General features: G+C 39.6%; 1 protein-coding gene across 3 annotated transcripts in view; it reads left to right on the forward strand.

Moving 5' to 3' along the window:
- The first annotated feature begins 2,657 nt into the window (after window positions 1-2,657).
- LOC139148631 (N-acetylglucosamine-1-phosphodiester alpha-N-acetylglucosaminidase-like) overlaps window positions 2,658-16,299 on the forward strand; it is a 149,318-nt gene continuing 135,676 nt past the window's right edge. For all 3 annotated transcript variants that reach the window (XM_070720116.1, XM_070720117.1, XM_070720118.1), the window contains exon 1: window positions 2,658-2,817. In XM_070720116.1, the coding sequence (XP_070576217.1) occupies window positions 2,717-2,817 (101 nt within the window). In that variant the 5' untranslated portion in view covers window positions 2,658-2,716. The remainder of the gene's footprint in view (window positions 2,818-16,299) is intronic.

Genomic DNA, 16,299 nt, shown 5'->3' on the forward strand with positions numbered 1-16,299 from the left:
ATTTAGCTGGAGTTTAGCTCGGCTGAGAAGAGTCCAAATTTTTTTTCCAGCGATATATCCGATAATTACGATATTTAGCCCGATCTTGAAAGCGTTCTTAACTTTCTAATTTAGCTGGAGTTTAGCTCGGCCGAGAAGAGTCCAAATTTTTTTTCCAGCGATATATCCGATAATTACGATATTTAGCCCGATCTCAAAAAGCGTTCTAAACTTTCTAATTTAGCTGGAGTTTAGCTTAGCCCTGAAGAGTCCAATTTTTTTCCAGCGATATATCCGATAATTACGATATTTAGCTCGATCTAAAAAGCGTTCTAAACTTTCTAATTTAGCTTGAGTTTAGCTTAGCCCTGAAGAGTCCAATGTTTTTTTCCTGCGATATGTCCGAAAATTACGATATTTAGCCCGATCTAAAAAGCGTTCTAAACTTTCTAATTTAGCTGGAGTTTAGCTCGGCCCTGAAGAGTCCAAATTTTTTTCCAGCGATATATCCGATAATTACGATATTTAGCCCGATCTAAAAAGCGTTCTAAACTTTCTAATTTAGCTGGAGTTTAGCTTAGCCCTGAAGAGTCCAATGTTTTTTCCAGCGATATATCCGATAATTACGATATTTTGCCCGATCTAAAAAGCGTTCTAAACTTTCTAATTTAGCTGGAGTTTAGCTCGGCCCTGGAGAGTCCAATTTTTTCCAGCGATATATCCGATAATTACGATATTTATCCCGATCTAGAAAGTGTTCTAAACTTTTTAATTTAGCTGGAGTTTAGATCGACTCTGAGGAGCAAAAATTAATTTCAGCAAAGTATCCGAATAATTACACCGCTATTTCTCTTTTCCAACTTGTTCTGTGATGTGAAATATTGGTAACGAGTGTTTCAAACTTGAAGATGGATTGGTTCGAAGACGACATATTGTAGAACCAAGAAAATTATATAAAATACTAGGAGGACAAACAAAAATTCTTGACTTAAATTTAAAAATGGGACCAATTTCTGAAGATAGCCCCAGAACACACTGTGTCAGGTAATTCTCTGTTCCGATTTGTTCTTAGATGTGATATATTGGTAACGTGCGTTTCAGAAAATGATAAAGTACGAAGACGACATGTTGTAGAACCCAGAAAATTATATAAAATATAGGAGGGCAACCAAATTAACTTGTACGCTGCTCAATAGTTGATGTGTTATGCGGTTAAAATAGCGGTTGTTGGTTTGTTTCCGATTTGAACTCTCTATGCATTGTCCCCTGTACCACGCTCGCTGACATATTCGCTGATCATTTCCCACCTCTTTGGCGTTCGTTCAAGGAAGTGACGGGCAGCGTCTATACAATACCAAGAACTTGTTGAACCGAGATAAAAATACCCAGTATGTTAAAGTTTACCCAGTGATGAACTGCTTTGTCACGTCAACAAGTACTGAATTCATGCATTGCTCCTAGGTTGGCGTCAGATTGTTTAATTTTGCAAGGAAATCTAATTAGTAGATTACAATTTCAATGAAAAACAAAAGGCGCTTACAGACTAGAACAAACTTGATTCCAGGGAACTCCAGGTTTAGTGTGGTCGAGCATATTTGTGTGGCCGTGCCAAGTGATCTTATAATTTTGTACTCCTCAGAGCCGAGCTAAAGTCCAGCTAATTAGAAAGTTTAGAACGCTATTTAGATCGGGCTAAATATCGTAATTATCGGATATATCACTGGAAAGAATTTTTGACTTCTCAGAGCCGAGCTAAACTCCAGCTAAATTAGAAAGTTTAGAACGCTATTTAGATCGGGCTAAATATTGTAATTATCAGATATATCGCTTGAAAAAAAATTCGGACTCCTTAGAGCCTATCTAAGAGAGCGTTCTAAACTTTCTAATTTAGCTGGAGTTTAGCTTGGCTCTGAAGAGTCCAATTTTTTAAAGCGATATATCCGATAATTACGATATTTAGCCCGATCTTAAAAGCGTTCTAAACTTTCTAATTTAGCTGGAGTTTAGCTCGGCCCTGAAGAGTACAATTTTTTTTCCAGCGATCGATATATCTGATAATTACGATATTTAGCCCGATCTAAATAGCGTTCTAAACTTTCTTATTTAGCTGGAGTTTAGCTCGGCCCTGAAGAGTACAATTTTTTTTCCAGCGATCGATATATCTGATAATTACGATATTTAGCCCGATCTAAATAGCGTTCTAAACTTTCTTATTTAGCTGGAGTTTAGCTCGGCCCTGAAGAGTTCAATTTTTCCCAGCGATATATCCGATAATTACGATATTTAGCTCAATCTAAATAGCGTTCTAAACTTTCTAATTTAGCTGGAGTTTAGATTTAGATTTAGACAATTCTAATTTAGCTTTCTAAACTTCTAGCTAAACTTTCTAAAAACGATAAAACACATTTCCGCACCTTACTGGAGTGGCATTTACATGATCGTCGCGGTCTTGATCGTTCGATCGCTCGTGTGTTTATCTCTATGTATTGACTATAGAGGGGGTATATCGGCACTGACCCCCAGTCTGCACTAGAGTTCGCCCCTGGCGAGGGCGAATTTATCAAGCAATGAAAAGTGAGCATACAACTGTTTTTTTTTGAATCGTTATTTTTTATTTTGATACCAAACGAAGGGATTAATTACGTATTACAGCACTATCTTTCTGGCCCTTTGGTTGACCTTTGACCGTGTCTATCCAGACTCCAGCTGTTGGCTATCATGTCTATGTAGTTTGGGCATGGCTGCTGGGTGCACGGGTGGCCCCCAAACAAAATTTATCGCAATAATTTCCGTTTTAGCAGTAACACTCCATGCATCTGACACTATAGACGAACAAAGGTAAGTAATTGGGGAGGAACATGTCACCTCGACCCTAGCTGCAAAATTGTAGCGCTACGGTGAGGCGGTCGGTGATTTTTGGTTTAAATATTGCGACTTCGCTCACCAGCAAAGCGCTACAATGCCGATGGCCCTGGGGAGTATAAAATCAGCGCATCCCACTGGACTAGGCGTGTTGATGTGAAATGCTACATATTTACTGCATTTGGTCGTACCGATTTATCACTACTGAAGACGAAACACTACACTATACACTTAACCTTGTCGTTTATGGGGTTTGGAATTTGTTCAAAGACGTTGATCGCGTTCTATAAACATTGAGCGGGGGCATCCGTGTTTCTGGGAGCGGAGCCGCCATTACCGGAAGTTGGTAGCATTTCACATCAACACGCCTCGTCCAGTGGGATGCGCTTATTTTGACCTCTACAGGGCCATCGGCATTGTAGCGCTACTGGTGAGCGAAGTCGCAAAAACCAAAAATCACCGACCGCCTCACCGTAGCGCTACAATTTTGCAGCTACCTGTACCTTGACCCCTGTCCGTTTCGACCCCAGTAATTCACACTGTTTTGTCACCTCGAGCCTGCCGTACCCGAGGACTTCGACCTCGTCACACTCATGACGGGATGCTTGCATCTAAAAAACAGTGCACTTTTTTGGGCTCTTTCTGCACTGATAATATGCAATCTAAAGTGGTTATATCAGATATAATCAGACATTACATAACGCTTGGTCAACAACTTCAGATACCAATAGCTGGGCCGGTACTACTTTATGCCAAGGTATTGTACAGTGAAGCGGCACAAACTCAGTCTCGTGTAAACCTTGACAACAGTATTATCATTTCAGGACATCGGAATTTGTTCCTACTTTTATTAATTTGAACTAACATATGGCTTGTAGTATACTTATAGGTCCTATTCTGCGAAAATTAGGGTACAATGTTCAAAGAAATTCAAGGCGAACGATTATCTGTGTGAGTGAAGTGTATTAAGGTAGTGACTCAGTTTGGTTGACACATATTTTCAATCAAAAGTTTCACATAGAAAACAGGGTCTCACACCCAACATGTGGTACATTTTCTAATAGGTCTATATTTGAAGAAGGTAAAAATTTTGTTTAGTTGTCAAAACATGCATTGGTATGTTTGTTTAAGTCAAAAAACATGTGATTTTGAATTTTTTCACTTAAAAGAGTATAAGTAAGAATTGGCAGCACCCCTAAGTGATCTGTTAACGGCACTAGACAGCTGGATATACAGGGGGAAAAACCGTGTTTTGGATTTTTGAAATTCGCTTTTGTTTCTGCACAGTGAGCCTTCGAAGTGTGAACTGTCGGATTTCACATAAATTATCGGCTTTTGTTCACGTTGTCAAGTTATCGTCACTTCAGGGGGGTTTATCAAAAATCTAAGACACGGTCTTTCAGGTCTATTCATTAAGTGTTAGCATGCGAAGAATCCGCCCACGCGTCGCCGACTTACACTCATTGAAGGTGCGCATACATAGCAAAAATCGGAACTGAGAAAATCGACGATTGTGTAAACGTCCCATTTTTCACACAAAATCGCCGAAAAAAGTCGGATTTTTGTGCGTTTCAAAAAAAATTATTCGATCTGGGTCTAGGTTAAATATTGGGCATCAGGTTAGAGAATTTCTGACAAGTCCTAAACATTAGTTCGCCTAAAAATGATGAAAATTGTGCGTAGAAACGTGAGGCTGGTCAGCGTAAGCGGTGGGTACTATTTACACGATAAACACTAGAGAGATAATTCAGGGCATAATCTGTTTGTCAAATACGTATCTAGCTTATAATTATATTAACTGTACACTGTTTGGTAACGGTTAGAGTCTGGTTACAAGACGAGAAAAGTTTAAAAAAATCATACAGCCGGAATGGTTTACAGGTCTGCGTTCTGCCGACGACGCGCGCTCGCTCTCTCGCAAGCGCTCGACTTCCGGTCTCACAGCCCGTAATTTATGCACGTACCAAGTGTGAAATGGTGCCCAGTTCATTTTAGTGCCGATTTTGTGCCTATAGTACAAGACGTCACTTGCTTGCTTGCTTGCTTTCGGAGATGAGACGACCAACTCTCGATGCTCTAAAAATTCTGTAGTTGAGAAGTTCAAGGAATGCGGGAAAGTCGCACTTGTTTTTGTGGTTTTCACATGTGATCTGCTGCAGTCCTTTTGCTCACCATAAAAAATGACCGGGTTTCGTGCGCTATTTCGCTTTCCACTGTGACATGTACTATTATGGCCTCGGGTATGAAACCAAAATCAACTTCAGTTACACGTAAAAGCGATTCTTCATGACTTAAAATAAACGACTGAGGCGATACTCGACAGATTCACTCATTGTAAAATTGAAACGGCGACATATCGCGACACCCAGCGACACTCTCTTGACCACAGATAGAAATTGACAGGCAACGATCGTGAAGCGACGTTTCGCGTACGCTGCTGTGCTCTAGACGACATAACAGTGTCGGATTGACAAATGGACAAACCATGCTTCCTACATCCATGGACAAACTAAGTCCAAGACAGTCCAAGATATGGGCTGCTGTTATAGAACCATATTTTCCAGTGAAGATTAAATAGATTCTCTTTGGACGGCAGTGTAATCTATAGCCCGGCGTACGATGCTATGTGTTCCGCTACAGCTAATCGCCTCGCTCACCACAACCCTGCAAAGACCCGTACATTTTGGGACTTGACGTAAAAAGCCAAATTACTGTCGAAATTCAGCGTTCTTGGGCCCAAGTCGTAAGCTTATCCCTGCCTAGCTGTGATATCGCAGCGGTACTTGTGGCGTATCGGACGCGCTCGGGTCATTGGGGTCATCGCCACAGTCCCGCTGCGAGCCAACGCATAGGCTTCGTTGGCAGTTTACGACGAGACCGACTGGTGTCGTAGATTTAGCTCGCAAAATAATAAAATAGATAAAGCTTGCAATAAATAAAATTATACCTACTGTATCACTGACTATCTACGACTCATCCTCTACTCCTGCTAACGAACCCGACTGTGACAACATGTATTTTCGACCGTTTTTTGGTGAGTCGTCGATGGTTCCTGCTTGAGTTTGAACTTTTGACCTCCAACGTATTCAGTGTGTTGTACGCGCGATCGAGCAAACATCGTAGAAACCGTCGACGGCTCACGGGAAAATGGTCGAAAATACGTGTTCTTATCTTCAAGGAAGTTAGCAGGCGTACAGAATGAGTCTCAGATAGTCAATGATAAAGATGATACAAGTTTATTTATTCAAAGGCTAATGTAGTTCATTATTTTGCAAGCTAAATCTACGACACCGGTCGGTCTCGTCGTAAACTGCCAACGAAGCCTATGGTTTGGCTCGCAGCGGGACTGTGGCGATGACCCCAAACCAATGACCCGAGCGCGTTCGACACACGCCACAAGTACCGCTGCGATATCACAGCTAATCCCTGCCTACCTCAGCTACTCGATCGCTTCCAAAAATGCCAGTCTTTTATTCACTTTTCGTAAATAACCGTCGATGTCGGCAACTCTCTCGCTAGCCCTGTGTACGATGCTGTGTGTTAGCTGTAGCGGCCAACACACAACATCGCGTCCATCAGCTTTCCATTTGCTTCTTCGGCCCCCGTTTGCGTTTTCTACACTGCTTATACTGCCGGCAGTCATCAGCCATGTTGGATAGCGTCTCTTATGAAGACGTGCGCGCATGCGCAAGATGGTGCGTAAAAATTTACATAATCTCCTCAAGGTATAACGATAACGCTGACAGTAATCCGGACCGTTAAAACAAAAAGAAAATAATAACTCGCGCAGTGGTTAGAAGGCCGTGTTTTCACTAAATTTAAGACATTTTCCAGTACAACGTTACCTCACAGTTTTCTCTAATAAAAAGATCATATTTCAGGGGTTCAGAATATGAAATAATCACAAAATCGCTAAAATTTACAAAGGAACCCGAGTCACTACATTAAGGCAGAGAGCTCTTCCCTGTCTGATCACATATTGCAAACAGCTTACGAGATGGCAAATAACTTTAATTAGGAGCTCCATACCCCTTCAAACCCCTATTTCAAGGGGTGAATGTGCATTGAATGTGCACTGTTTTTTAGAAGGGAACGTCCCGTAATGTTTCATGTCATATGACAACATTTTACTGAATATATAATGCAATTTTGCTTGTGAGATGTGATGTTGCTTCTGTGAGAAATCTGTTTGCCTCGAAACGATAGTTTGGCTGCTTTGATCAGCAAATGCTGGCACTAATTCTCAGATGACCGCGGTACATCATCCTTGGCTCCAAAAGCTGATCATCACGTCGCTGCAAAATTGTAGCGCTACGGTGAGGCGGTCGGTGATTTTTGGTTTTTGCTACTTCGCTCACCAGTAGCGCTACAATGCCGATGGCCCTGGGGAGTATTAATAGGCAACCCAATCGACTAGGCGTGTTGATGTGAAATGCTACATATTTACTGCATTTGGTCGTACCGATTTATCACTACTCAAGACTAAACACTGTTCTACACTAACCTTGTCGTTTATGGGGTTTGGAATTTGTTCAAACACGTCGATCGCTTTAAGAAAACATTTCTGGGAGCAGCCATTACCAACTTCCGGTATAAATGGCGGCTCCCAGATACACGGATGCCCCACGGTCAATGTTTATGGATCGCGATCGACGTGTTTGAACAAATTCCAAACTCCATAAACGACAAGGTTAGTGAAGTAAAGTGTTCAGTCTTCATTAATGATCAATCGGTACGACCAAATGCAGTAAATATGTAGCATTTCACATCAACATGCCTAGTCGAGTGGGGTGCGCTTATTTAATACTCCCAAGGGCCATCGACATTATAGCCCTACTGGTGAGCGAAGTCGCAAAAACCAAAAATCACCGACCGCCTCACCGTAGCGCTACAATTTTGCAGCTAATCATCACGCAAACGTACGGTACTGTACTTTTCTCATACTCACCTGTGGCGTTGCGGGCTGCGTTGAGTGGGCGGCGCAGCGTTGTATCCAGCACTGCCCACGGTCTCTCCACAAGTGGAGGGACCGTGCACTGTCTAAATGAATTTCGTGGCATAATTATAAAAACCAACAACTGCTTGAAATCGGAATGACAAACTGAGCAATACAATCTGAAATATCGTATACATATGTTTGGGGTACAAAACCTGCTCTTCAGCCACTTGGCGTGGTGCGGTATGGCGAGAGTGTCCGGCTTTGGCTACGCCGCCTCTCCAACTCCGCCAAACAAACGGTTCCCAGACATTTCGCGCCAAAACCACTTCGCACCATAGCATCTTGCCCCTACCATTTCGCACCAAAACCACTTCGCCCCAAAAATCACGTCGCCCCAAAAATCACGTCGCCCCAAGCCATTTCGCCCCCAAAACAATGCCACTTTGCCCTAATCTTATCGCCAACCTGTTAAGCTGAAAATAACTAACTACTGCCATCGAAGTCTTCATCACCTTTTTGTATCATCCCAGGACTTAAATCTTGAAATTGTACACATTTCGAGAAAAAGACATCGTGCAATTCCATGCACGGCATCTGAGTTGTAGCATTGAGTAGTTTGAGTGTTTCTTTTTTCTAATTCTACTGTTTATGGTTTCATGCAACAATAAATGGTTCGTGGTGGCAGAAATGTCCTGACACATTAATGCTTCCAAGTTGCAGGTAAAAACAATGTTAGGATAGGTCATATATGGCATTGTTATTTTAGGACGAGTTGATGGTACTTTACTTTTGGCGAAGTGGTTTTAGTACGAGGTGGTACTAATTGGGGCGAAGTGGCGTTGGACGAGGTAGTACTTTGGACGAGGTGGTTTTGGTATGAAATGGTTTTGGGACGAAGTCGTGTGGGGCGAACTGGTTTTGGTGCAAAGTGTCCGGACCCCAAACAAACGCCTGGGCCAAAAATTTGAGATTTGCGGTCCCAGTCGGGACAGTAGTGATAACAGTATCTGTTAAAGTGCGGGTTGCAGGCTGCGGGTTTCAGAATTATGGCTGGATGTCTAATATAAGTAATATGACATTAATTATACAAGAAATAAAGCCTTGAGAAGGTGTCTTTTATCAATAATCATAATACAGTATCCCTTTTCCTGCCAAGTCCGATATTTCAATATTTTTGGATGAGTTTGTGTTCTGCAGCTCTCAATAAATTGTGTATCTCCTAATATCATGAGCGAATTCTATTTATGACTTGCACCTGCTGTATGATAGTCGCACCATGCATTTGATTCAGCGTGACTATGAAAAGTTTCCTAGGACTATAATCGTGTTCACCACAATAAAATAACTTTAAACGGCATTGAAAACGAGTTTGAAAATTGTGGTTGAACTAATCTGAAGTGTTAGAAGAGCATGGCATTCTATGAAAAAGTAACAAAGAATTGGGCGTGTTGAGTTTCAACAAACTGAAGTTCATCTCCCAGTTCATCTGTGCTGTCAACAATCCACGGCCAAAATTTACTTTTAAACTATTCATCCTAATCATAACATAAAAAAGTCAAACTAGCGAGTTGCTGTGAAATCTGTCTTGTGTTCATATTTTACTCACCCGTGTTAAGTCATTTTGAAAGCTTCGATTGGCAGTGCTATTCTGACGTTGGTGGCGCTTTACCAGATGTTAACTCAAATAACGGCATTATTCAAGAAGTTCATGGCTTTTATTCCATAAATAAATACACAGATACTATTTTAGCAGTTATTCTAATTAAAGATACCAAAAAACCGACATTTTTTTCATGCCCACAGCCCGCAACTCGCAAAATAGCGCATCCGAGCGAGAATGTCTACAATTTAATCGGCAAATTGGTACCTGAAACCTGGGTCAGATGATCTGTATTCGCACAAGGGATGTCCGTACAGGTGTTAATACCATCACAACCCACATCAATAACATTAAGACCCCATCTCAGATTTTTAGTCCCCGCGGACGAAGTCCGGCGGGGACTTATAGATTGGGTCCCGTCCGTGGTCCGTCCGTCCGTCCGTCCGTCCGTCCGTCCGTCGTCCGTCCGTCCGTCATCAACAGTTTCTCAGACACTGCTAAACTAATTTTGTTCAAACTTGGCACAAAGGCATAGCACTATGACCTACAGACGCACGTCGATTATTTTGTGATACGATCCAATATGGGCGCGAGGCGGCCATTTTATTGCGATTTGTCATGTCTTTGGACCATAACTCAGACATCCTTGAGCACATTCTGTTCAAACTTGGCACAAAGGCATAACATTATGGCTTTCATATCCATGTCAAATTATTTCGCGATATGTTTCAATATGGGCGCGTGGCGGCCATTTTGTTGCGATTTTTCATGTCTTTGGACCATAACTCAGACATCCTTGAGCACATTCTGCTAAAACTTGGCACAAAGGCATAACACTATGGCTTTCATATCCATGTCAAATTATTTCGCGATATGTTTCAATATGGGCGCGTGGCGGCCATTTTGTTGCGATTTTTCATGTGTTTGGACCATAACTCAGACATCCTTGAACAGATTCTGTTCAAACTTGCCACAAAGGTATAACACTATGGCCTACATATGCATGTCAAATTATTTTGTGATACAATCCAATATGGCCACGAGGCGGCCATTTTGTTTGCGATTTTTCGTGTCTTTGAACCATAACTCAAAGACTCTTGAACCGATTCTGTTCAAACTTGACACAAAGGCATAATATTATGTCCTACATATGCATGTCGAATTATATTACGATACGATCCAATATGGGCGTGAGGCGGCCATTTTGTTGCGATTTTTCATGTCTTTGAACCATAACTCAGACATCCTTGAACCGATTCTGTTCAAATTTGGCACAAAAGCAAAACATTATGCCCTTCATATGAACACCAATTTATTTTGTGATATGATCCAATATGGCCGACAGGCGGCCATTTTTTGCGATTTTTCATGTCTTTGAACCATAACTCAAACATCCTTGAACCGATTTGGTTCAAACTTGGTACAAAGGCAAAGCACTATGGCATACATATGCATGTATCAATTAAGCTTGTGATAGGATCCAATATGGCTGCAGAACTGCCATTTTGTTGGAATTGTACGTGTCTTTGAATCGTAATTCAAAGGTCATTACACCCATTTTGTCCAAACTTGGCACAAAGATCAAGCACTATGGCATACATATACATGTCAATTTACTTCGTGACATGTTCCAATATGGCTGCCAGATTGTCATTTTTTTCCAATATCGCTGTCAGATGGTCATTTTTGGATTTTTTCATGTCTTTGAGGCTTAATCATAATATGCAAGTATTCTTTAACCAATGTTGTTGAGACTTGGTACAAAGATAAAGTACTATGGCATACAAATGCATGTCTACTAATTTTGTGCTATGATCCATATGGTCAATAGACAGCCATTTGATTTAAATTTTGGTGTGATTTTTTTGTGTTTGAAACATAAACATACCAGTAGGTCACTGTCCCTCGATGGACTGATTTTGTTCAAACGTGATACGAAGATAAAATACTATGGCTGCATTTTTGTGCACATTAATTTGTTTCATTATATGATCCGAAATGGCTGATTACAACAATATACCCGATCCCATACCATTTCAAAAATTCCACCAAACCATGTGTCTAGTATGTGCCATCATGACACTGGAGGCAGTAAAGGCATCGTTATGTGTGATGTAATCAAAAGTTCCTTGAGTGGTCATTACCGGCAGAGATGAGTCGTTTATTGAACGTTCCTCAGATTACTTTATTATGCAAGTCACAGGCCTGATGCACCCGTTGCATCAATGTCATTCCACAGCTACCTAGACCACAGCTACCTAGACACCAAAGATTATAACAAAATGGACAAGCGGGGACTGTGTCATCAACGATGACTTGTAACTTTAAACTTGACCTCATTCGCATGAAAATTGATCTTGAATCAAATTTCTTTACAAATTTTTGTAGACCATAGGGCCTGGTTCTTATGAGCTGTGAGTCCATAGGTAGGGGTCCATATTTTTTGTAAAAGTCAAAACCAGCCCGTAAAAGGGAGGAATCTCGTCTGTAACTACCACTGCTATGGACCCACAGCAAGTTTCAACGTCACAGGCTCTGTGAATTATGAGAAGAGTTTTCAGAATTTTCTATGACCTTATAACTGCCCTAGCTCTGCAGCTTATAACCTTTGACTTTATTTTATCCTATGTGAGGTCCAAGATGGCTAGTGTCTATTGAGGATAATTGACCAGGGCTCGAAAATTTTTTTAAAACTCACTTGCCATAGGGCAACTGAATTTTCAATTTCACTTGTCCAGAAGAAAAATTCACTTGCCCTGAATTTCAAATGATGTTAGGATTAAATGTGTATGGTTTTATTCATGTCATTGTAAAGATACGGTCGCTGTAAGGGACAACATCAAAAGTTCAATATAATAAATCTAACATAATTGCTTAAGTTTGGCCTCAGACCCCCCCACCCCCCCCTTCTAACTTAACTGACCTAAAATTGAAAAACATTGCGGACTCATACCCTGTACTAATTCTTTCAAACGACGTACCAATTTACCATTGAATTAAATAAAAATTGAAAACCATTATAAAGTAACAAAAATACAGGTGACTGGATCGGTTTTAGCGTACAAAAATCAGCCTTGAAATCGTAAAATTTGCCATAAAGACATTAAATCATTTTTGACTGCACAGAAATTAATTTGGCCAAAAACCCCCCACCCCCAAACTTAATCAATTAAGTTTTTTTTCAAACATCGATCTTTTGACGTCGCCCCTAACTTACTGATTTATTGATTTATTTTTGTTATCTTATTCTGTGTATCAAAAATAATATCTTGTGTAACGTCCTGCATGATGCTGTCATGCAGCCCAATTTCTTACGCATTCTCACGCTTTGACCTCTGCACAGGTGCTGACCTCTGCACTTACTGATCGTAAGAAAAACCATCTGGGCAGGTCACGTTGTTTCTCCGTGGCATATGCTCATGGTCGAAGTGTTTGAGCAATGCTGTCTTGAAGAAAGTATCGCAAGAGACCTTTACTTTTGTCAGATTATATGTCTCCTGTCTCCAAACTCTGACAAACTACAAAATGTGGGTACGAAACTATTTAAAAAAAATGCAATTTAGGGATTAGGGGGTCGCAAAATCGACAAATTGATTAGTGTTCGACCCAAAATAGCAACTAGATGTAAAACATTGTACACGTATTGAGGGCATTTCAATTGGACAAACAAAATCTATAGTGATTCATCACTACATTGTTAGTGTCCATGACTTCATGAGAAGACAAAACATATATAGCAGGCAAAGACATCAGTATTTTGCTATTTTGTTACCAAGCAGAACAGAATTATTTTATTGGCTGGCCATATCAAAAGCGGGTACACTCAAAGAGCTAGAGAGTGGCAGCGCATCAGTAGCCTCATTTAAATTCACTTGTCCGTTGGGCTGGGAGAATTTTGTTTTCACTTGCCCGGACTCAAAATTCACTTGTCATGGGCATCGGGCGCAGAGAATTTTTAATGAGCCTTGATTATTGATAAAGACTAGTTTTTTGGTAGTGTTCATAATTTTCAGTTCATGATAAGTAGGTGTGTTCATTGATGTCCTGCCAACTCTTGAGTTAACATTTTCAAAAAATTGAAAATTTCGGACCACAGATGCAAAAAGGGCATCTGTGGTCCGAAATGTGTAAAAATGGCCACCATGAGAGGCAGTATGAAAGACCTAATTATTTAGAGAACACATAAAACAATGAACTTGTATAACTGTGACTTGAGCTCTTAAATGTCAACGTATTAAACATAGAGCACAACTTGCTAAGAATGTAGTTTTGTAACTACATCGTGAGAAATGGATATTAAGATGGTAGGTTACTAAATATTATGAAATACAAATGCCACGGTATTTTGATTAACATTTAAAGTGATATGAAACTTGGAGCACATTTTTACACTTGTTAGCTCATATTTGGTTATATTAGCTACTATAGACTATAGTCTATAGAAACTATTGGGATGGGTATCCGTCCGGCGTCAGTATGTATGTATGTACATGTATGTATGTATGTATGTATGTATGTATGTATGTATGTATGTCCGTTTGTGAGGCGTCCGTCCACTCAAATATCTTGAGAACCGCAGAACTTACTGATTTGATATTTGTTGTGTAGATGAAATATATGATTTTTAGAAACTATTTTTTTTATTTTTTCAATATTGTTGAAAATAGGCAAATTAATGCCAAAAAAGGCATTTTTGGTAAAAAATCTTCTTCTTCATAATCGCTGGTCAGACAGCTTTGTTATTTGGCATACAGGTCCCTAAGGACAACCCAACTTAGATTTGTTCAAATTGTGATTAAATATGCAAATCTGTATTTTTAAGGAATTTTTTTTTGTCATTTTTGATCAAAATTTGACTTACATTGTATGTAATTCTTGTACTGTATAAACCCTATCAATTCACCCAAAAAAAAATAATATGATTTTAAATAATTGAATTAATTAGGAAATCATCAAAGCCAAAATAATTAGTCCCCACGGACACCGTCCGGGGGGACTTATAGGTTTGGTCATGTCCGTGCGTGCGTGCGTGCGTGGTGTGCGTCCGTCCGTCCGTTCACACAGATATCTCAGAGATGCAAGAAGCGATTTCATTCAAACTTGGTACAAGGATTACTTCATATGTCATACAGATGCACGTCGATTTGTTTTGGGATACGATCCAATATGGCCGCCAGGCGGCCATTTTATTACGATTTTTTCATGTACAGAGCCATAACTCAGACATATTTCAACCAATTTATTCAAAGTTGGTACAAGGACATTGACCAATGTCATAGATATGCATGTCAATTTTTTTGTGATACGATCCAATATGGCTGCCAGGCGGCCATTTTATTACGATTTTTTCATGTACAGAGCCATAACTCAGACATGTTTCAACCAATTTTATTCAAAGTTGGTACAAGGACATTGACCAATGTCATAGATATGCACGGCAATTTGTTTTGTGATACGATCCAATATGGCCGCCAGGCGGCCATTTTATTACGATTTTTCATGTACAGAGCCACAACTCAGACATGTTTCAACCGATTTTATTCAAAGTTGGTACAAGGACATTGACCAATGTCATAGATATGCACGTCAATTTGTTTTGTGATACGATCCAATATGGCTGCTGTGTGGCCATTTTGTTACGATTTTTTCATATACAGAGGCATAACTCAGGCATATCTCAACCGATTTTATTCAAAGTTGGTACAAGGACATTGACCTATGTCATACATATGTTCGTCGATTTTTTATGTGATACGATCCAATATGGTCGCTAGGCAGCCATTTTATTACGATGTTTTCATATACAGAGCCATAACTCAGACATATTTCCACCAGTATCATTCAAAGTTGACATTGACCTATTTCATACATATGCTTGTCAATTTGTTTCACGTCATGTAGCAGTAACATGTCAATTATTGAAGTTTCGTAAGTAGGCTGATATGTCAAGAAATATGTACTGCATCAAATTCATGAAACTTTATACAGATGTTAACCGATGTAAAGCTCACATTGCTTTAACATTGAAAAAGACATTTATCAGTGTCATTTTAATTAATTGTAATTGCATTAAGTAATGAACTTTCCTAATTAGGTGATATAGCCACAAATTAATACAACGTCAAATGTGATGAAACTTGATACAGATGTTGATCTCATAGTGTTGTAAATACTGCATCAAACTTTATGAAATATGGTACCAGTGATAATCTGTTAAGTGTTAGAATTGTATGCAAAAATGTTTTGCAACATCCTGTTGATTAATTCCTAGTTTACTCATTTTATGAACTTTAGGATGGTGGCCTACATTGGTTTTATGTTTTCATCACCATGGAACTCATTCTTGGCCATTGAGCGCCATCTGTATCAAAGTATTTTTATCACAGACCTAATTAATGAAGAGGACTCTATCCTCTCTGAGGAGTGACACTCTATTATGTTTGGGAGTGGTAGCAGTAACTGAAACAGCTAATTGGTCATTTCCTGTCATTGTTTATGAACTGTGACATATTAAGAGATCTGCTGAAACTGTGGATGTCTATTTTTGTACATCCATGGTACAAAGATTCTCTGCTATGCATGTTGCTAAAGATGACCTTCAGTACCTAAAGTTTCAGACCTTATTTACTTTTGTCATTCTTAATTTTCTGGTTTAAATATTTCTTGTTGTTTTTCTGGTTGTACTGTGCAGAAATTGTCATAACATCAACGTATAATTTTCCTGCATTGAACAGATAGAAATAACACTTATTGTTAATCTTTGGTATGTACCAATTCTGATCAAATTTGAGCGACACCGTATAATTGCGGTATTTTTTTTACACTTGTTATTCATTTCATTTCATTTCATTTCATTTCATTTCATTTCATTTCATTTATTGCCATAAAGAAATAATAATAACAACTACTATAAACGTTT

The sequence above is a fragment of the Ptychodera flava genome, chromosome 13 (assembly GCF_041260155.1).
Source record: "Ptychodera flava strain L36383 chromosome 13, AS_Pfla_20210202, whole genome shotgun sequence".
Classification (NCBI taxonomy): Eukaryota; Metazoa; Hemichordata; class Enteropneusta; family Ptychoderidae; genus Ptychodera; species Ptychodera flava.